Below are 22,104 nucleotides of genomic sequence, written 5' to 3' on the forward strand. Positions count from 1 at the left end.
CTGAGGTCCAGTTGGAGGGAATTAGCCTGATGAACTCTGCCCTGCCATTATAATCCAATGCCATTGCATGTGGGTATTGATAAAATCTGGAGCAAATAATGGCCCGATTTTATTGGTCGGGCATCTGAGCGGATGTGCGCTGATGGTGCGCGTACTGCCTGGATTGTCAGCTGGTTTACCAGCCGGCCATCCCAAAAGTACCTTTTCATGAGAAAATTTGCTCCAGGCACAGGAACATCAACAGCGCCTGCACAACAGAGGGGCTAGACTCAAGCAATTTTCACTGGGAGACAAAGTGCTCCCAGCCCAAAGTGACTCACCAAGTCGCAAGGGCCCTTCATGGTCACACGGCGGGTGTACGATGTTGACTATGAGGTGGTACAGTCGGACAGGGGAGGAGCCACACAGGACACATCACCTGAACCTTCTTAAAGCATGGAGAGAGGCTGAAACCACGTCTCTTGTGAGCCCGGTGAAGGAGAAAGATGAGTTGGAGCCGGAGGTGCCAAATTCCACAATTCCCGCCTCCCTCCATTGTGATAACCATCTCACACAGGCCCAGAGAGCGGCTGTTGCTGCAGGGTTTTGCAGACGTGTTCTCCCCCCTGCCCGGCCGTACGACTCTCATAGGGCATCATTAGAAAAAAATGACAGCCTTGAAAAAAACATGTAAACCTTTAAATTTATTGGTCTGAAGTATAGAGATGTTAATGCGCAAAAGGAGACCAGACATACCAACATAAGCTTGAAAAAAGGTGCCTTGGACCCCTCAAAAGCAAGACTACGCTCACCCCCACAAAGACATTTTTTGAGAACCTAGACAATATGTTTTTATTGAATTGAAAGAAATTGGTCACCACTTTCTCTCTTAACCCTTGTCCACTCTATGATGCCCTCACATTTTTTCCCCAGCTGCACATTCGATGGCTGAAAGACTAGAACACACTGAATATTTACAGTTTTCCCTTTTTAGATCCATGATCCATGGAGTTCTTAGATCCATGAGCACTCTGGTCAACTTTGTTGTTTTAAAGTGCTATATAAATAAAGTTGAATTGGATTGGATTGGATGAGATGAGCCTTCACTGAGCAGGCTGATGAAAGCAGAGGCCAGGACTCAGTGATCCTCACTGCACTTGGAAACAGAATCAAATACAACTTGACCAAGAAATGAAGTCACTAAGAAAAACACGTGTTTCACTTCAATTTTATTATTTATCGCGCAACATAAAACAATATTGTGGGTTGTTTTTTTATTCTTTTTTCTTTTTTAACCACATACACTATGTATTCACATAATACACCATACAGCTACAAAGAGAGAGAGAGACTGAACAAAAACACTTTTTTTTCCTTTTTTTTTTTACATACTGCATCCTTGACATGAAAAATAAAGAACCAAGAACAATCCTCAAACTTAAAGGAATGTAGCTGCCAGTTGTGTTGGTTCACTTTCTTTTTCTTTCTTTTCCTTTTATTTAATTTTATGGGTCAGGGTCCAAGTCTCTATCCCAAATTTCAAGTGTTCGTTAAATTAGGACTGTGGGCCGTACACAGTTAGATGCAAATCTATGTGTGTTTATCTATGTGTGTCACAAACTATACAAAATTTAGAAGAAAGAGAGGGAGTGAGTAAAGGGAGTGCATCACTTGGGAGAGGAAGAGGGAGGCAGTACGCAATTTTTTTTTGTTTTTTTTGTGTCGTTCAAATATCTTAGCATTCAGTTAACATGAACATGTACAACATACTCAAAAGATCATTTGAATAGCCTCTGGTACTTGCACAGTACCAAATGTAAAACCCAGCTAACAGTCTTCATATAATATGATTCTATATCTCGTCCTATTTTAAATGAATTCAAGTACAGTATGGAATGAAGATTAATAGAGAATGCAATCAACAGTTTGAGTGCACCACCTGCCCTCAAAAAGAGATGTAAATTTGTAGCGTTGTAACAAAAGACTTTTCATAAAGTCAGCACCAGGGCAGCTTCTCTTCCTGTGAAACTGCTTTAATCAAAAGTATAGTTCTCTTGACATTCGAAGAGCTCAGAAAAATATTTGTTGTAATTATTTATCCCTCGCTTTTTTTCCTTTTTTGTATTTTTTTTTTTTTTAACACAGTGAATTTTTAAGGTATAGCATCATAGCACCGACTGAACCGACTCACCCCCCAGGATCTCAGTACTTGTCCGCTTGGGAGGTGGTGCCTCTCATGAGAACCATCCACCAAAGTTATGAAGCATTTAGAAATGTACAAAGTCACCAAGATATCATATGCACCATATCCTCAGCACCCTTTTGTTGTTTCGGTAATTGTTTGTGTTGTGTGTGTGCGTGTGTGTGTGTGACTAATATATGGGCAAGTCTTAAGCTCAATAAGTAAAATGGGTCTTGTTACTGTACTATCAAACTACTGTTAGACATGGCGTGGGTCACCTAATTATCATGGCAAATGAAAGATCTGCAGTCTTCCGCGAGGGAGCTGTGATTTTTCTGCCACGTGCATACTTGGCTATTATAAAAGCTGGAGCGAATAATAATGATGACACATCTAAGCAAGCAGGGCGGTGGTAACACAACTGACAAAGACTGCTGGGCAGTAACTCATTAAAGTGTCGCCCAATGCTTCACCTCAGACTGGCTCTGTGGCAGTCAGTATAGTTATAGGGGGGTGTTTGATATTAAATAATAGTTCATCATTGAAAAACTTCCCATTCTCTCTCCTGTTGACACTCAGAAGACAAACTCTATACTGTTCTAAAGTCTGTATGATAAATATGAAGCCGCAGCTATCAGACAGCTGAGATTAGCATAAAGACCGGGCACACAGGAAGCAACATAGGTGACAAAATCTGCCCACCAGCAGCTTTAAAGCTCACTCTGTTTTCTCTGTTTCCTTTTTGTTATTGTTTTTTCTTTCTTTTCAGAGGACTTTGTACCAGACGGTTTCCAGGCTGGAAGCAGTAAATCTTTTTTATTTTTTATGAAATATCTGCTGGTGGTCTTATTAGCCTGGGATGTAACCCCCTGTAAAACCAATGTGACAATGGTGTTGACAAACCTTACTTAACGTGTGTTAAAGAGGTTTAAAGTGCCGGCAGTTAGAATTTAGTTAGGCTAGCTGTTTCCCCATGTTTTCAGCCACTCTGCTAAGCTAAGCTAATCAGCTGCTTAAGTCAAGCTAGTAAACTAGCCAAGAGGTAACTCTTATCACGCTTGTGGGAATGTGGGAATCACATTATTCCGATTTTGGTGTTTGTTTGGGTTTTTTTTTTTAAATACAATGCTGTCATGAATCTGTCACAGAGTTTGAGAATTATGTCAACAAAAATGAAAATAACAACAACTGAAAGCTGTCAAGCTAAAACTCTAAATTAGCACAACTGCAACACCGGGGATCTCTTATTTTCGCTTTACTGTTGCCAGTGAGTCAGCTGAGTGTGGTTTCATGTTATATAATTGGGCTGACTAAATCGTTTTCAGAAATTTCTGGGGCTCTGTCAGTCGCATGCCGACAGGGGGTACAGTACTTAGGAAAGCAAAAACAGCAGAGTGACTAAGCACAGATTTGCACACAACACATTGGGGCCAAGTGTTGTTTACTGATGTTCAGGGCTGTCAGAGACTTCAAAAATACCCCCATGTCATTCGTGGTTTTGTTACTTTCCTCACAAGTTAAATAATCTTACCTAAATAGTTTGATATTTACATTTTTTATCTCTCTCTTGAGGAAATTAAAAAAAAAAAGCTTCAAGTTGTCAATAATCGGCTCTTTCTGTGTCATTAAAATCAAGATTAAAAGTGCTTTTATAAATCTTTTCTTCTTTATGTACAATTTGTATTAGCTATATAAAAAATGATGAAAAAAAACAATAACATCAAAGACAATCATTATCATTATCACCATGTAGTAATAAATAAGAGTAAAAAAAAAAAAAAGCAGGTTAAAATGAGTGTGGAGATCTAGAGCACACAAAGGGACATGCATGATTCTCTGCCCTCAGTAGCAAGTCGTGATTGTGACCAGTGTCTCTACAGCGTGAGGTAGAGAGCTGGAGAAAATCGGGAGAGGTAACAGGGTCTTTCACAGATGACCAGGGCCTTGGCCCAAACGACCGCCCAGCAGCTGGGAGTCGGCTTGCATCAGCAGTCTCTCATTTTCATTTCTGACACATGTTGCAAGTGAACCATGTGACCACAAAGGAAAATAAAAACGAGCGATTTACGGGATTCTCACCAGGCTATCAAATAGTCTCTCTCTTTGGCTCTTTTCAGACACACACGCCCGCAAAGTGAGAGATTCATCGATCTGATGCGCTCACGTTCGACGCCAAACCCTGGAAGCTACAGAAATTTTCTACGGTTTCCCTTTTATCTCTCAGTACTATTTTCTCTGTGAAAAGCACTGCTAAATGGGTTACCAAGAAATGCAGTGAATGACTGTGCTTTCTCTGCCCTGTACAGTGTACTTTTCTTTTTGTTTGAGACAAAAATCACTACATGCCACAACAAACTGCAAAAAATAAAATAAAATAAAAACTCCTCTAAAGGAAACCAGTTTTTGAGCCCAATGTGGAGCTGAACCACACGGTGGCCATTTTGATTGGCTGGCTCTGCGGTGACAAGGTGCCTGCGGAAGGACACGCCTCGCTCTGCTCAAAGATGACAGCACCATGCAGAGAAAGGAGTGGGCCCTTCACAGTAAATCAAGTGTAATAGGAGAGCACCAGAGTGTGTGTGTGAGCACCAAAAGCACTGCTGTCCCAACACTGTTTCCTGCTGCTCTAACCCACGATGGGTTTCCCGTTCACATCTGTGGCACATTTGTAATGTCAGCTTTGCCTTCAGCTGTTTTATCAAGTCCAATCTATGGTCAGCGAGCAGGGTGGAGAGCCCCCTCTAGTGGCCATGGGTTAAAGCAACAATGAGACAAGGCTGCCATCTAAATGAATCCCAAGTGCTTATAGGCTTGTTTGTACACACCACTTTGAAACAGCAGTCAACGCTGCCCTCTAGAGTTTACACTGGGAAGTGCTCACTCCTACTTGAATGTTATAGGAAGATAAAAGAGTGCCACCTGCTCCGTCTCTCTATGTGGGGATAGCAGATCTGGATTAAATGGCTTGCACAAATAGTATCGCTTGTTTTGGCCTCTGTGGAGCACCGGGTATGAGAACTTCAGTTCTCCGCACAGAGCAGAGGAAAGCTTCTGTGAGATAACTCGTTAGGGCTGTTCCCTAGCACGACACAAGTTCTGCACCTTTGTGTTAAAACCAGTAAATCCCAGTGTTCTGGTATCCCACCTGGGCCGAAACACAAACTTTTTAGTTGTAAATACTACTTGAGCCGAATTTGAGTTAGAGCACCTAAATACAGCATCGAGTGCCATGAAGAGTAGCGGAATGGAAATCGATCAGAGCAGGAAGCTGAGCACCAGTCAGAAGCTAGAAGGGAGAGTAGGAGGAGCGCATCATCTCATCATCACGACAAGGCAAGCTGCAAAGGTTTCTCGCAGTAATGGTTAAGAGTTATTCTGAGCCCGGGGACTATTTTCTTCCTTCAGCATGACACTTGAAACCAATCTCTGCACTTTTTCTAGGTGCCTGGAGTAAAAGGGCTTTGGTGATTTCCCTCCTTACTCTTGTCTTTTGTAATATTTGTGTAGATGGTTGTTTGCTATAATGAAAAAACATACTGTCAGTGGCGTATTTGACAGTGGTGATGCTGGTACTGATTCATTAAAAATCAAAGCTTTTGATCAGGATCTTCATAATGGTGATTATTGGGATTATTCTTTAAAAAGGCCCAGAAATGGCTTTATAAACTAAAAGAAATGATTGTGGTTACTATATTGTGGATTTTTCTGCCGTATCAGGGAGATAATGGCTCCTCCTCATCTAAGTACAGCTTTAAGATTGATAAGAACAAAGAAAGTCAAATGGGGGGAAAGGGTGCATGTTTTCCAAACATGGAAAAAGCAAGTGTCCAAGTCTGTCAAACTCAGACTGATTGATTTAACAAAAATATAAAACCAAAACAAACAGATCACCTTATTAATAATAACATTAATGAAAAGAGCAATAATAAAAAAAAACAAGTCTTCATCATAATAATACCTGTAATAACAACATTGACAGTAACAATCATAATAATATTGATAATAATAGCAATAATTAGAATCATTAAAATTCTATAAACAAGAAAAAGCAATGGAGTTCCTCTCCGGGGAAAAGAGAGGAAGAGCACCACAGGCAGTGTGTCTGAAGCCCAAACCACTGCCTGACATGAGGTAAAAAACAATAAAAATGTCCCCCTCCTCCAAGTGGACTGTAGAGGGAGGCAGGATGGAGGGATGCCAGACTGCGGGACGGCTGAGAGACATTGATTCTGCTCAGTGCTCTCTCTCCAGCCCTCCACTGCACCACTCTGTAGCTATCAGTCACTCTGTGTCTATGTGTCCTCACACAAAGTGGCTGTAGGGCCCAGTGACGACGGTGGAGGCATAGGGAGACACAGTAACCGTAGAGGTGGTGTAGAACGAGGGGGCTAACCGCGTCACCGGCCCCTCCTTCTTGTCTTTAGATTGTCCAGGTCCTGGACTAGCGCCTGCCGCCGTAGCGCCCCACTTGCGTTTCTTCCCGAGTGTCTTGATATCCTCCTGGGAGAGGCCAAGGAGAGCCGCTTCCTGCTGCCTCTGCAGTGCTCGCTCTGCCAGCAGCTTCATTTTGGCCTCCCAAAGAGCCAGGCCATGCATGGGCTGGTTGAGGTTCTTGTGCTGGTAGAAGACCAGGGAGATGCGGGAGGGGTGGGAGCGGTCAGGCTTTTTGAGTGGAGTGGTAGCGTGTAGTTCCCGACGAGCACATTCGATTAGGATGGAGCCGTGGGCTGGTGCCACTGCTACCCCGCCTATGTAAGGGTCCAGGAAGTTGTGCTCACTATCAGACCAGACCTCATCCTCATCCTCTTCGCAATTCTTGGTGCTCTCGGCGTCGCTTTCTGCTCGGCTGGGCGTGTAGCAGGCCTGATCTGATTGCTGCAGGGCATCGGGGAAGAGGCGACCCTCTGGAGCCGGGGAAGGGGTGTTACTTGCCACAGAACCTCCAAAAGACTTCCAGGCCTTTTCCTGGGGCCCAACCGGAGTGGAACACCGACTTTCTCCAGTCTTGGACCAGATCTTGTCGGGATAGGCCCCTGCAGGATTGCTGTGCTTCATACCAGGGCTATAAGGCCCCATGCCCCATGTTTGCGGCTGTGGGCTAGCAACGGGGCTCGCCCAGTGCCTGGGGGTGCCTGGACGTGGGGTACTTGGCCGTGGTGTAAGTGGGCCTGCGTGAGAGACACCGGGCTGTGGGGTTACTGGGTGAGGGGTGCTTGGGCGTGGAGTGCCAGGGCGTGGGGAAGATTGATGTATGTTACCTTGGACCACTGTGCCTAGCTGAGGGGATGGAGATGGAGAGGGAGGTACCTGGAGTGACGGTGATGGGGCAGGGGAAGCCCTCATAGTGTTTAAGCCAAGGAAGGATGACCACTGCTGCGGGTAAGGAGAGGCCTGCCGCTGCTGGAGATGCTGGTGAAACTGCTGCTGTTTCTCCGATGAGGCCTCGGAACTTTGTTTATGCTTCTGATGGGCATCCCAAGTGGTGGGAATAAAACTTCCATTAAGCTTGTGCCCAGGCCAGGTCACAGGTTGCGGGGGGCTTCTTGATGTGTTGGCTCCGACCTGATTCGGAAGCGTGCCTTCATAGACTGGCACATCCATAGGCTCCTGTTTGATGACCGGCGTGCCTCTGTTGGAGGACTCAGAGGAGGCAGAGGAAGGACGGGATTGGCTATAAACTGGGGCCTGGGTGTAAGTCGTGTGATTTGGTTGGTTGGTTTGCTCTGCTTGGCTGGAGCAGGAAAGGGCCACCCTGGACTGAAAGTTTTGAATGTCAGGCTTCTGATCTACCTGGACAGCTTTACAGCCAGCTCTGGGCAAAGAGCCATTTCGACCCTCGTAGGTCCTCAGTACAGGGGGGAAAAGTGTATTGGGTGAGCACCTGTAGTAGGCATAATCCATTGGGGGCAAACTGGTGTGGAAACCATTTACTGTATCAGGTGCAGAGGGCTGGCCAGTTGTGGGGAGGCCTCCCCTTGCATAGAAGACAGGGTTTGTATACATGGGATTTACTGGGTCTACTGCTTGCACAGAATATCCATCTATCGATCCGTTTAAGGGATCCTTTTTGATGTTGGGCTTCACCTCTTGTTTTATAATTGCTGTTTGTTTGACACAGAAGAAAAGTAAGGAAAACGGGTTACAAACAAGTCAAAATCTTAAAGTATTTCAGCTTTTACAATCCAGTGATAACAGGTAAACACAAAGGACATTTTAAGTTACTTAGATCTAAAACAGTAACTAACCTTTATTGCCTTGGGGTTGAGGGGAACTGCTAATGCAGACCTCGGCTTTGATCCCCGTCTTCTCCGGCGTCTCTCCTGCCTGCTGGATGAGTTTATTTTTCTTCTTCTCTGAGGCAGCCTTCTTTGCCTCCAGTCGGCGCTGTCGGCATGACTTTGCAGGTTCGGGCAACTTGCGCACCTCACGGCGGAAAGCGTTAAGCACCTGGATAGCTCCCGTCTCCATCTTGCGGTGCTGGGCCTCCTCGCTGCCAAACTCATCTGTCGGGGATACCGTGTAAAGAGGCAACACGTGGAGCTGCTCGTCCTCTGGGATTTCTCCCACTGTTCGGTTGTCCTCCTTTGTCAAAGTACACACCTGGCAGAGCGCGGCACAGTGTGTGATAAAATAGCCGCACTTTTTATGTAGCATTTTCAGCTCATTAACAAAGAACAATGTAGCCATCATTCAGTGCAAAAAAAAGGTTTAATGATCTTACCACTGTGCATCCATTGTACAGGTTGTGCTGGTCCTTATGAGCGTGAGCACAAAAGTCCATGCAAGCAGTGATTCCAGAGAATGGACGGCCTTCCTTCAAGCCCAGCCTGCATTCAGGAGCTTTGGACTCTGTCTGGCACTGAAGTAAAGGACAGAGATAGCGTTAAACCAGCTATAGGAAGGGACTAATTTCTGCATTCTTAAAATACACAGAAACACAACACTTAAGATTGCTTCCTTTCTCAAAGCCAAGTCCTCACAGGTGTACTAAATCATAAGGTAATAATGCGTGCGAGTTGGCTTTGTGTCTTTAGAAACATCTCCTGCTGAGATCTTCTTTCCTATGTTGGTTTGCTAATAGACATGTGCCTATACAACACACCTGGTTACTGTAGGCTTGTGGTGCTAGTCGCTTGTACACAGGAGCCACCTCAGTTGCCAGCTGCTGGAAGTTATCCCTGAGTTTTTCCTCCTGATGAAGAAAACATGAATCACAGGTCAGACCAAACTATAAAGTGGTATCTTAAAATTTACAGATACTATTCTGAAAAGAACAAGAAGAGAAAAGAATTTTGAAATAAAAAAAATAATATTAATCTTCTCATTTGCATATATATGTACTCATACAATGCTTGTAAAAAGGCAGCTTTCGCGTGATGAGTACCTCTTCAGGGTGTTCTCCCTGTAACCTGAACTTTCGCGGCATTTTGCTTCGGGCGTACTTGCAGCCGTTAAAGTACATACTCCATGAGCAACCAAAAGAGAAGGAAGCACCACAAGTTTCAGGATCCTTGCCTTGACAGGCACAAGTACGGCTGCAGGGGGAGACAGAGAGCACACTGAGCTTCATTCATAGAAGACGTGCAGTCTGGCATGTTTTACTACCTCGTGTGCACCACTGTAATTGAGAGTGTTAGCGAGACAGTTGGTTTCATTTGAAGCAATGAATGTTGAACGGTGTTACAGCTGATCATCTTAGACTTAAGCCACACATTTTAATAATGTCCGGTTTTGTTAGTATTGCTTTATATGTCAAAGTTACTGTATGTATGTTACACACTTATTGGGGGGAAACACAAAGGCAGCTTCAGTGCCTACATAGAGGATAGAAGCAAGACTTATTTCTCCATCCCAGATGGTGAGTGGTTCACATATCTAAGCCACCAGACATGGGGGTGTGTTAACATTTACTCATGGTTAGCTGAAGGGCTGGGTACTAGGTGAACAGTGTAACACAGAACAAAATGTACACATTTCATTTTTGTCGTAATTTTTGTCTTAAAATTCACTTTTATGTCATGAATATGAACTTTGGACAAATTCGATCCGGTCAGGATATTTTCCACACTTCTCCACTGCTTCTGACTTATTCCCACTACTGGAAATATAAATACAACAATAGTCTTGGTAAAGTGAGGAAGCATTCTGAACATGCAAAGAGGCTGGACACATGACTGACTAGCAGTGAATGTAATGAACAATAACCTGTGCTTTCACACATGGGTGAAACACCACTCTGCCTTTGTACTAGAGAGTTGGCAGGTTTAAGACAGGCTAATGTCTAACCGGACTGAGTCAGACATTACTGTTGTCACACGCACTTCTGTCTAAGGATGTTTATAAATGTTCAGGACAACCATGTGTGGCATGTGTGAAAAAGATACCCAGAGTTTAAACAGCATCTGCTTCAAAAATCAATATATTCAAAAGTCTATCCATTTGCTGACAGACATCCAGACTGTTTCTTTACATATTCACATGAAAAACTAGCCATCCCCTACTCACTCCTCATTGAGGCCACAGCGTCGGCTGGTGGGGTTGCCATATTTGGTGAGCGTGTCTGTGACCTCTCTGTACAGTTTGTCAGCCAGGGCCCTCGGTACACCTTCCCAGGCTATAATGACGACGATGACGACAGCATTGGCACAGTGATGGCCTGCACGTTGCCTCACCAGACACAGCAGCTTCTCTTTCTCGCTGCCTCTACGGATCACCTGACAGGAAACAAAGCTTGTGAGCTTTTACTCGCACACAAAAATCTAATGCTAATAAAGTCAAATACAATTTCAGTCAGTTGATAGGATGTTCCAAGAGCTCCTTGTAGTTCCTGCAATTGGCCAGCAGATGTCCAGCACACCCATATATTTTGATATAGCGACAAGCCAGACATAGTTGAGGGTTACACTTTATTTAAGAAGGATATTTACTCCTTGAACTAAAGTCTGACCCACTTCTGTGACTGAATACCAGTTCTTTAAGGCTACGTTCACACTGCAGGTGAAAGCACATCAAATCCGACGTTTGTGACCCTATGCGACCCATATCCGATCATGGTATGACAGTGTGAACGGCACAAATCCGATATTTTCAAATACGATCTGGGTCACTTTCGTATGTGGTACTGAATCCGATACATATCTGATGTTTTAGAAAGCGACTGCTGTTTGAATGGTCATGTCGCATTAAATCCGTCTTCTACGTCACTGACACAAGACAGACGCCAATTATCAGCGCCGGAGAAACGCCCGATAAGACATCGCAAACGCTTCCTGGCCATCCAGTGAAACTGTTTGGAAGACAGCGTTGGAGAAACGTGAACATTTTATTTGTACTGTATAATCTGGAGATTCTGACAGAAATCTGCAGCTATCCTTTGAAGCACCGCTCCTCTCTAAAACAGCAATAAGGATAATTATTAGGCCATATGTAAATAACACAATAACTTTACAACTTAAAGCAAAATTGGGAAACGTAAAGTCTGAAACAAGTCTTAATATCAAAAAATCGGAATTGAGCATTAAGACCTGCAGTGTCAGCTCCCCTAGCTTCCTAGTCTTTCTGTCTTAAAACACACCCACACAGTCACCCTCCCTCAGCAGGGTGGTTGTTTTGAATCCATAAAGTCATTAGCAGGATGTGTCAGGGGTGACACAGGAGAGGAGGCCAGGCAGTTGTCACAGAGTGAGACCTCCTACTGATTTGCTCACTGTGGATGACAACTCGCCTGTGTGTCTCCCCAGGACCCCTCACTATACAAACATGCACACACACACACACACGCACACGCACACACACGCACACACACACGCACACGCACACACATGCCACATAAATTGCTTGCTGACAGGCTGTCAGTGTTGTCAGGTGGGATAAACACTGAAAAAAAAAACCTCACTCTCACTTTTTTATCTTTCACTTGAACTGACACAAATGTTAGCACCCGGTCAGCCTCTCTTTACTCTTAAGGCCTTGGTTGGTCAAAGCCCATTGGTCGCTTTGCGCACTGCTGGAGATACCATCGGAAAGCGTCGCAGGTACCTGCTGCAGTATCCTCCTGAACAACAGGCGTCACCACTTAGACAGTCCCTCCACATCAGCACTGATACAGGAGAAGACGAAGGCCAAACTGGAAGCAAAGCCTCATCTTTTCAAACTGCTGCAGCATATCCCACTGTATAATCTATGCACCGCTGAGCTTCTGTATTCATCATTAAAACCTAGGTAAAAATGACACGATTGTACATGCGTGTCTTCAACCTGGTTGCAGCTATAGCACCATGTAACAAGAGTCAAGTGGTGCACAACAGCAGCTAGGGCGTCAACTCTTTTTGACCGGTGCCAGATACCAGTCGGAGGGTATAACGGGCTCTTTAGTGGAACATTTATTTATAAAATTAACATCATCTTTACTGATGCATGAATCAAGCGAGCAGTAAACTTCTTGTAGACTTCAACTCAAGACATTACTCCCCTGGCTGTTAGAAATAAAGCAGACGTAAGGCACTTAGCACTGGTTTCATTTTTCAGACCCAAAAGCTATGATATGTCCCTCCTTTATATACAGTGTAGAGACATATCTCTCAACACTATTGTCTGTTATAGGCATGTGTGTTGGAAGTTATCCGGCATTTTTCAAAACCGCATTTTGGATGTACTGTGATGCTACTTACCCACTTAGCAATAGGACATCCGTGGGAACTCTTTCCCTCTTTGCCTGTGTAAACCACCTTCTCAATCCGGATGGCTTCCCCCTTCTCTCCAAACCTGCATACAGAGAGAAGCAATTCACTGTTTTACTGCATGTCTGACTTTAGTGTTGTGACACAAAAACCTGACACTCTCAATGTCCTACATATAAAAACACACTACAGTCATTTCTATGTTTCGGTGTCCTGAGAGAAACCAAACCAACCACAAGGAACTGGGGCATTTAAATACTGAACCTTCATGTTTTGCTGCAGGGGACTTGTTATGCTCATTTCCAGCTCCATGTAACTAGAAAAGCTTTGCACATTTCAAAATATTCCTTGTTTATCTCAAGTCAGACTTGATGAAGACCCCTAAATTCATTCACTGTCTGGAACAAACTGTTAAGCTTCCTTTAAGCTTTATTCTGAATAGCTACCGTCTCACAAACAGAAGGCCTAAATCTCAGGTGGGTGTGGCGTTCATGCAGCCAGTTCTCTGTACCTGTGAGATGGTCATATTCAGGATATCCACTCTCACCGACATCACACAGATCCAAAAGTAGAAAAATGGTGTGAAAAGGAGCATTCAGAGAAGCGTGAAAGCCTGAACCTTCAAAAAGAAATTGCATATTCTGACCTTATTCTTTGAATTTTACAGAACTGACTGTAACAGCAAACAAGGAAGGTCACCTTTAAGAGCTATACTCAAACCCTCCAAAAGACTACACACATGTAGTTAGATGCAGGTACAGTTTCTAAAGGTACTGTGTTTCAAAAAATGTGGTAAAACTGGGAAAACATTCCAGTTTTTCCATGTGTTCAAAAACCACGGAAAAGTGTGACATTACTGATTAAGAGAGCAGAAAAATATGCTGGCCAAATGCTATTGGTATCAAAACACAATAACTATGGACAATGAACGGCTACTCAGTAGCAGTTCCAGCAGCACCTGATCAGTAACAGGAGATTTGAGATTTCCACTGAGGGATATTAATCAAGGGTTTCTTATTGCCACAAGTGACCTCATCAACAGTGGTTCTGCCTTGTTGCCTGTTTTGCCTTTCTCATTTTTCTCTGCCTCTAAGTAGTCTGAGGGAGTAGCATTATATGTCAATCCTGACAAAAACAAGTCAACTTGATTAGGAGTGCGTGTTCACAGTCCTCTGCTGAGATTCACACAAGCATGGCAGAGTAAATCTGATCCCTTAGCTTCCAAAACAACTCCGGCCAAAAGGACTTCTCTTGGACATATTTCTGTACTGATAGTAGCTTGAATGCATTAGCCATTGTACACAAACATTTCTGTTTGTTTTTGTGTCCTAATGGTGCGTGGTGTGTATTTCTGCAGGTCTGTTTGTAGCTGCACAGGAGGAGAGAGGGGGTCAGAGGTTGCACCGGGGCGTGGGTATGTCATTGGGGCTTGTCAGATGTTTGTTCACAGATCATATCAGGTCTCCTGTCAGCCAGATACCTGCCATTGTGAAAACCTCAGCCTTGAGCAGATTTGGCATGGCAGTGTATACGCCGTGCACCTCCTGAATAGGAATCACCCTGAGGTGGCTGAGAAAGTGGGAGGGGATTAGGCTCTGTCACCACAGGGGTGGCTGGCTAGGGTGAGGGGTAGGTCAAAGGTCAGTCAGGGACTGTAGGGGCTTAACATCTTGCGTCATCTCTCAAACAACAAAAAGTGGACTCTGGTTGAACACCCCCTCCCCTCACTTACTCAAGCTGCGTTCTCTGGGAGCTAATGACTCATTGGCCCTACAGAAATCCAGCCTCTCAATGAATAGCAACCACTACAGCATTCAGCATTGTGAAAATGATGCTTAACACAAGTGAAAGTTCTGGTAAAAAAAAAAAAAAAAAAAAAAAAGGTTAAAGTGTGTTTACATTCTGCAGAGAAAAACATTCATTAATTCAACCTTGAAAAGAGTTGTTTCGTGGCATGTTTCTGCAAGATAACCCAACAGCAATTTCATTACTGAGGCTGCAGCTGCACTTTGCTTATTAAGGGTTCTATACATGAGATTACAGGAGCAAGCAATTATTTGTGGTGTAAAGATCAAGTGGAGTAATGGTGTTTCTATCAGAAAAGGAAGTCACACTTCCTCCGTGTGTTGCAATTTGAGCTTCTCTTTTCAGTGGTTAGGTAGCCGGTCTGGCTGCACATGATTCCCCCTCCCTCTAATGGGCTCATTATGCTCGTCCACCCAGCCTCTTGTGAATGGTACCGAACACAAAAAGCACCATCAAGTCCCCTGGCATAAGCTGCACTTTAGTGTCATTTTGGTTTCAGCTGGTCAAGCACTCGTCAGCTTTTGCAATATTCCCCAAGTTGAAGACACGAGTGCACGATCATGTCAGTTTTGACTTCCAATTCAGTGATCTATCAGTACAGGAGAGTTACAGAGATTCAGAGATTTTACAGTCTGAGGCTTTCTGGAAAAACTTTGCCTTTGCTTCCAGTTTTCACTTCTTCTACCCATACACCTGACGTAGAGGTTTAGTATGAGTGTCGCTATCGCTCAGGAGAACACTGCAGCGAGTACTCGCACCCTCAGTACTGGTATAAATGGAGACTTTGCTGTTTGTGTGCAATACTGCCAATCCGTGGAGTATAATGTTCTACCTTCCCATCCTCCCTGCATTTATAAAGGTAATAAGAGTATTTCAAATCACATTACTTTGCTCTCTAAAATGCCCTTTAAAAATAAAAGCATTTAGAAAAAAAGATCTTTAATAATGTTATTTACCTAATTTATATGCACATCTACACATATACAATCTATTTATATAGATGCACATGTGACAACACATTTATTTTATCTTTAATTTGTGAAATTTCTTGTGAAATTTTATGTTTCACACAAACCAAACTCATTTTTATATCTACATTATTCATAAATAAGGTTACCCATCTCTCTGTCTCCCCTCACTGCTTCAATGTTCATTTTTTCCTCCATATTTTATTGCATTTTGTCATCAGTTGTTCTTCCTTCTGTGTTCTTCCCATTCTCAGCTGTCATCTGCTGCTAATCCTGTGCCTTTTGCTCTGCCTGTGATATGCTGATGATGCTGATATTTCCTGTTCCTCCTACTAGATTCTAGGTCACAGATTCCCTAAGGACAAAACGTGAGGAGGAGGACTCATGAGAAGAGAAGAGAAGAGAAGAGAAGAGAAGAGAAGAGAAGAGAAGAGAAGAGAAGAGAAGAGAAGAGAAGAGAAGAGAATATACCTTGTCTCCATCAGGGTTCGTATAGAGGCCACAGTAGGTCCAGATCCCAAGTGATTGTAGTAGGGCCCTTCATCTTTTTCAATTATGTGCTCTGGGGGGGAGAGACAGTACAGAGTAAGAACACAACATTTTATCTGAAAAACGAATACAAACTGTAGCAGCAATTGACAATAAACACTGGATTACAGTGTATCAGTGATTCCACTACAGCATGAATTCAACACAGAATCAGAACAAGATTGAGTAATATAGTCACTGCTGTTCAAATCTATAGCTTTGGTGGTAATGTCCCCTAACATCAGCCTATTTAAAACAGTTTCTCTTTTGAATTTGAATCTTTGGTTTTATAAAAATTTTTGCCTTTCACATTGACCAAAAATTTTACATCTAAGCCCCAATTCCTAATGATCAAACTCTTGGATCTGAGTGTCACTTAAATTGCACACAGAGAAGACTTGAAAAGTACAGCTTGGCTTTGCATGTTCTCACATGTTGTAGTGTTTTGTAAAAGGACAAAGGTACAGCGGATGTGCTTTGATGTATTTCTGGCCAAACTCAAAGATATTTTCTTTGTAGGTAAAGCCAGATCTTCTATGAGAAGCATGTGAAAGTAGAGCTCATTGCGACATCCAGTTCAAACACACATGAACGCACACACACATATTTTCTCTAATCATAGAAAGGAGCCTGTCACTGTAGGGAGTGGCGTGGGGAGCAAAACATGGTGAAGCAGAAGCTTTTTGAGGTAGTGTGTGACTCAGTATGTAGGGATGTTTAGAGGGAGTGTCAGTGTGTGTGTGTTTTGTGTACATCTGAGGTGATGTTGTGCATGAGTATGTGCGAGCATTTGACCATTACCCTGCACAAAACCTATGGTTTTAAACCACACCCTATGACTTCAGTGTTACATTTTCTATGAGATACTGTGCAGATTAATGGTATGATGGCCTCGAGGAATTTCGCATTGCCCAGCTGTATCAGCTAACTGTGTGTTGTTAAACTAACATCGTGTTGTTCTTGCTCTTGTATCATTTCTAAAGTACAACTGTGGATGCCAACATTACCAAAAATGCCCTTAATACGCTCCACACTATCAGATGATTATCTGAAATGTGGTCTTCCACTCTGTGTGTGTGTGTGTTTGTATGTGTGTGTGGTTGTGTCCAGAGGCAACATGAGGTCACATTCTGCTGCTGGTGAAAGGAGGCTCCAGGGTGTGGTTCATGGCAGGAAATAGAGTAGTCATAGTCCATTTATGTGCAAAGAAAAAAAAAGTGTGTGTGTGTGTGTGTGTGTGTGTGTATGTATATGTATATACTGTATCCTGTCTGTGTTAAAAGCAACCCATTCCTATGCAGTGTTATGCTATACTGCTTAGAAAAGGAAATGTGTAACATAATTATGAAGGCTTGTTGTTTGTTGGTCTTTACCCCTAGTAACACCACATGGTTAGCAAGTGTGTGTCATTGACGCTGTTCTTCCCACTGGTTTGCACTCCTTTTAGTGCTCAGATGCAACACAATTTTATAGACCAGGTCTTAATCCATCCCAAATCCACACCCAGCAAACTGACAGCTGAATAACTGTCAGTTTACCCGTTTTCTCCACGTCCAGTCTTGGTTGTAAAACAACTCGTCCGACCAGCCAACCTAACCCCTGGATACACTTCTTGGGCTTTCTGAGTCAGTCACACAACAGGCTTAAAAGGCTGTGCAATGGCTGTGACCATCCAGACACATGCAATACAAAAGATTCCATAAATTATGTATGCATATGCGTAAATAACATAAACATATTTATATTTGTTTGAAAAATGAAGTCTTAAAACTAGTCTGTGTACATCGAGTGGCTGTTGTGTGGCTGTTAGATCACAATCGATTTTTAATCAAAGTTGTCAATCAAATGTTGCAGTAAAAAAAGCTTTCTGTATTATGCTTATATCACAAACAAGATTTTTTGCCTTGTCAGAGAGACTGGCTGGAAATGCTGTTGTAGGTGGAAACAGTGACAACATCTATCTGTCTATGGTATAGTTTTGCCATCATACAGTGACCAGTGTTGACTGGGAGATAAAATCAATGTGGGCAACTGGTACACAGTAATTCCAAGAAACAGGTTGTCATTTCTTAGTAGCCTCTCTGAGAACACAGTCTCTCGTTATTTGGTTTGTGTGTCGAGTTAATAAACTATTAACCACATTAGCTAACACAGCAATATTCAGATTTACTGAGTTATTAATTAATGACTTACTGAGACACTATGCATTAGAATAATGTGAGTGTAGTCTAACAAATTAAATCTCCAGCATATAATGTCTTTAAATGAAACATTTCAACTGTAGGACCACCTACTTGGTTGTAAATAAATAGGCTTCCCTAAACAGGGTGCTACCCAAACTATGGGACTGAACTCCATTCTGTCTAACAAAGGCTCTGTTCTGCTTGCCTGCAAGACCCAAACCCACACAAAAGAGTCCTTCTGCCACCACTGCTATTGTTCCTGCATGTTGCCTTTATTGCCCCTCACTGTCACAGTCTAGATGGTCACTACCACACACCCTGGCAACTTGCACATTCTTTCTTAGCTGCAACCAACAAGCAACCAGAAAGAACTGGGGTGGGAAAAGAGTGAAAAAATCTAAAAGTCAATCTGTTGAGATCAATAAGCAAAGTGAAATGCTTACAATGGCCACATAATAGGCTGATTATTTTAGTGAAGGAATAAAACATTTCCAAAGACAACGAAATGTGCTCAAATTGACAAAGACTCAAATTGATCTTTAGTCAGAGATTAATAAGTAATGTTTGCAGAAGACTGATTATTGTTAGACTATTTCTAATTTGTGTCTGAAATGCACTTTGTGGATGGAAAGTAAGCTGTGTGACCATAAGCAGAGGCTGAGACTGATGCAAAGACTTACCCACGCAGGTGCAGGTGGGAAACTCTGCCTGAAGATCCTTGGAAGGAGTACTTAGCAAGCTCTTAGTGGGGGTGTCCAGATAGCGTAAAGGAGAGTCCAAGAAGCCTTTGAGAGATGGAGAAGAGGGCACACCTTCCTTAGTTGGTGTGTCCTCCTCAGAAAAGCAGGTGGTGGACACTACTGTTATATCACCCGAGGATTCAATTTTCATTCGTTTTGACAGCGGAGAAGATGGCATGCTAAAAGTATCCTGCACCACTCTGGACTGCTGCTGCCTCTCCACTATATCTTCCTGTTTCAGAGGAACTTGAACAGACTCCCTGTGCTGCATCTCCATAGGGCGTTCTGTAGATGCCTGGCTCAAGGATGCCTCACTTTGGGTCCTGGACTCATCTTTGCTCATTTCCATCTGATGATCTCGATGAGGTGTGGGGGTGGGTTGACTTGTGGAAATTAAGGGAAGTGGCTGGGAGGTGGATGATGATGCAGGACTGAGGTCCTGAGGACTGCTCAGGGATTCATTCCCTGACTTTGGGGCTGTAGCAGTCTCCTCCACGGGCTGACTGGCAGATATGTCTGGAACTGAGTCCCCAAATTCAGCCTCAAACTGGCGGATCAACTCTTCGTACTTCGGGTCCAGGTTAAATACGCTTGGTACATTTGAGGTGCTGGGTGAGGATGTGGAGGTCATAGGTGTCATGGTGCTGGTATTACTGGAGGCCAGGCTGCCCATCTCTTCTGACTTATTGTGAGCTGCAAGGCCCACAGTTGAGAGTAGAGGGCCCAGCTGGGCTGGAGTGTTTTCTGATGGAACAGAAGCAGTGGAAGTGGCTGTCATTGAGGAATTGAAAATGGATACCTGAGATTGGGCTGGGGCAGGGAGGCCTGCAGCAGCAGCAGCCTGAGTGAAGTTACTGTGGAGGGGCAGTTGGCCGAGTGGACCTAGTTGCAGGTTGGCCAGGGGTGCGGATCTGTCCATCATGTGGACCGGTGGTTTCTGTATGGTGATCTGAGTCTGAGGCAGAAAGGTTGGCATGGAGGCTTTCTGTTTGGGCTTCTTGATGATTATCTGTTTGGGTTTGGGGAGGGGAGGACCCAAAAACGTCTCAGTCATAGCCTTAAGACCAGGAGATCCTTGGTTGATTTTTTTCCTCTTGGGTTCCTGTTTGATGGCCAGATGTGACAGGGCCTCTGCATCCATCTGTGGCCACCATTTTTTCAAATTTTGGCAAGCCAGAGGCCCACGTGGGCCAACGCCTCCAAAACCAGAGGGGTTGTTTGAGAAAAGATTCCTCTTGTAGTGAAGGTGCTGTTGTAGAGCTGCCTGAGTGGAGTGGCTAATGGCTGCTTGGCCAGGAGAGAGGGGAGTGCCAGGGTAGTGCTGACCCTGGTGCTGACCATTAGCCATACCATAATGTCCCATGGAGGCAGGGTGATGATAGTGGTCAGCAGAGTCTGACTCTTGTTTTATCCTGACCAATGCTGGGTTATCCTGGGCCTGGACAGTCCCATTCTGGTTCAAGCTAAGTTGTTGCGAAGCTGGAAGCTTAAAAGGACCATTGCTAAACTTGCTACTGGTGTCACCAAGCAGCTGTTTGAGCTCTGACATGGGGTCTGAGCTACTATGAGGTGCAGTGGCAAGGTGAGACTGAGGCTCAGACTTCACACACATCCATGGATTTCTGTGTTCAGATCCTCTGCCTGAGGCTTGCTGCCACTGCTGGGGATTCGGGTTGAAGCCTGGTGGTTTTCCCTGACATGGGAAGGGAGAGGTAGAGGACTGGATAGGGGTAACATGGGGCGGATGGCCCTGGGATTGGGGTCTGTGGTGCTCACATGACTCTAGGGCCTGCTGGCTAGTTTGTAGTCCTGGAGGGACAGACTGAGAGCGTGAAGAAGATGAGTAGGTGCCAGAAGAGGATGGGATCATGCCAATGCCATTAAGAGGCTGAGATGCAGTGTTTTGGTTGTGTTGATGGTGATGGAGGTTGTTTGTGTAGGGGGTTTGACCTGGGGAAGAGGCAGTTTGTGGACTAGTACCAGATAACTGTGTCAGAGCATCTATGGCGATGGCTGTCTGAAGACTGATGTTCTTCTCCTTGGCTATGGAGAGCACCTGTGGCGAGCAAGGAATCGGTGGTTTGGAGCAGGGCACTTGATCTGGGTGAGGGCCTTGGGTTTCCTGTTGCTGCTGGGAGCATGAAATAGACAGATGGTGGCCACCATTTACTTGTTGGTAGGTCTGAGAGTGATGCAGCAAATGGGGTTGCTCTATGTGAGGTTGTAAATGTGAGGGAGTATCAACCAGTTTGCGGGAGCCTTGATCCTCATTGGTTGCTAATTTTATCTTCTTTTCCAGCCATTCAAGGTAGTCTGGACAGTCAGGCCCATCACAGTCGCAATTGGGAGGCTTGTGTCCATGTTTTGCTTGGCTCAGTGCTTTCTGTAAGGTCTCCAGGTCTTCTGAAGGTGGGCAGCTACCCTCAGGAGCCCCTGCAGAGATTCTAGCTTGAGCCTTCCCAGCGCCTGTTTCCTGGGTAAACTTCTCATACAAATAGGCCGTAGTAGCCTGCAAGAGGTGGCAGGAAGAGGAGGAAGAATGAGGCAGTGAGCCAGCAATAGCAGAAAAAGCCACCAGATTGTGAGCATCCTCCATGTCTGCATGGTGTACAGGTTCAGCAGGGGTTGCACCACACGTTTGCTGTTGTTGGGTGTCGCTGACCTTGCCATGTCCAGGCACCCAGCACTGCCTTGGCAGCACGCTTTCTGCACACTGCTGCTCTGTTTCTATAGATGGCTCACCATCATTAGGGTACTGATTCACCCCATTGGCCAGTTCCAGGCTCAGCGCGCCTTCCTGGAGGCGGTCATGTGACCCAATTTCCATCTGGCCTCCACTTCTGGGGCCATCCACTGAAGTAACTTTGTGAACAGTCTGAAAGACAAACACAGAGCACAGGTAATGAGGATGTGAAAAACAATGGATTCAGATGCACATCGTACACATTAGGTATGGCTTTGAAATAGTAATTGTGCTAAACTAGATTATGCTATACTAAATGTACTCATGGCATTCAGTAGTTACTATTACAGCATTCC

General features: G+C 44.2%; 1 protein-coding gene across 5 annotated transcripts in view; it reads right to left on the reverse strand.

Moving 5' to 3' along the window:
• Nucleotides 1-1,202: 1,202 nt before the first annotated feature.
• Nucleotides 1,203-22,104, reverse strand: part of tet3 (tet methylcytosine dioxygenase 3) — a 45,431-nt gene continuing 24,529 nt past the window's right edge. For all 5 annotated transcript variants that reach the window (XM_063490688.1, XM_063490689.1, XM_063490691.1 and 2 more), the window contains 9 exons: nt 19,006-21,940; nt 16,086-16,176; nt 12,832-12,925; nt 10,667-10,875; nt 9,546-9,696; nt 9,264-9,353; nt 8,883-9,020; nt 8,407-8,761; nt 1,203-8,262 (listed from right to left, as the gene is read on the reverse strand). In XM_063490688.1, coding sequence (XP_063346758.1) covers nt 6,464-8,262; nt 8,407-8,761; nt 8,883-9,020; nt 9,264-9,353; nt 9,546-9,696; nt 10,667-10,875; nt 12,832-12,925; nt 16,086-16,176; nt 19,006-21,940 — 5,862 coding nt within the window. In that variant the 3' untranslated portion in view covers nt 1,203-6,463. The remainder of the gene's footprint in view (nt 8,263-8,406; nt 8,762-8,882; nt 9,021-9,263; nt 9,354-9,545; nt 9,697-10,666; nt 10,876-12,831; nt 12,926-16,085; nt 16,177-19,005; nt 21,941-22,104) is intronic.

Source organism: Pelmatolapia mariae, linkage group LG12 (genome assembly GCF_036321145.2).
Source record: "Pelmatolapia mariae isolate MD_Pm_ZW linkage group LG12, Pm_UMD_F_2, whole genome shotgun sequence".
NCBI lineage: Eukaryota > Metazoa > Chordata > Actinopteri > Cichliformes > Cichlidae > Pelmatolapia > Pelmatolapia mariae.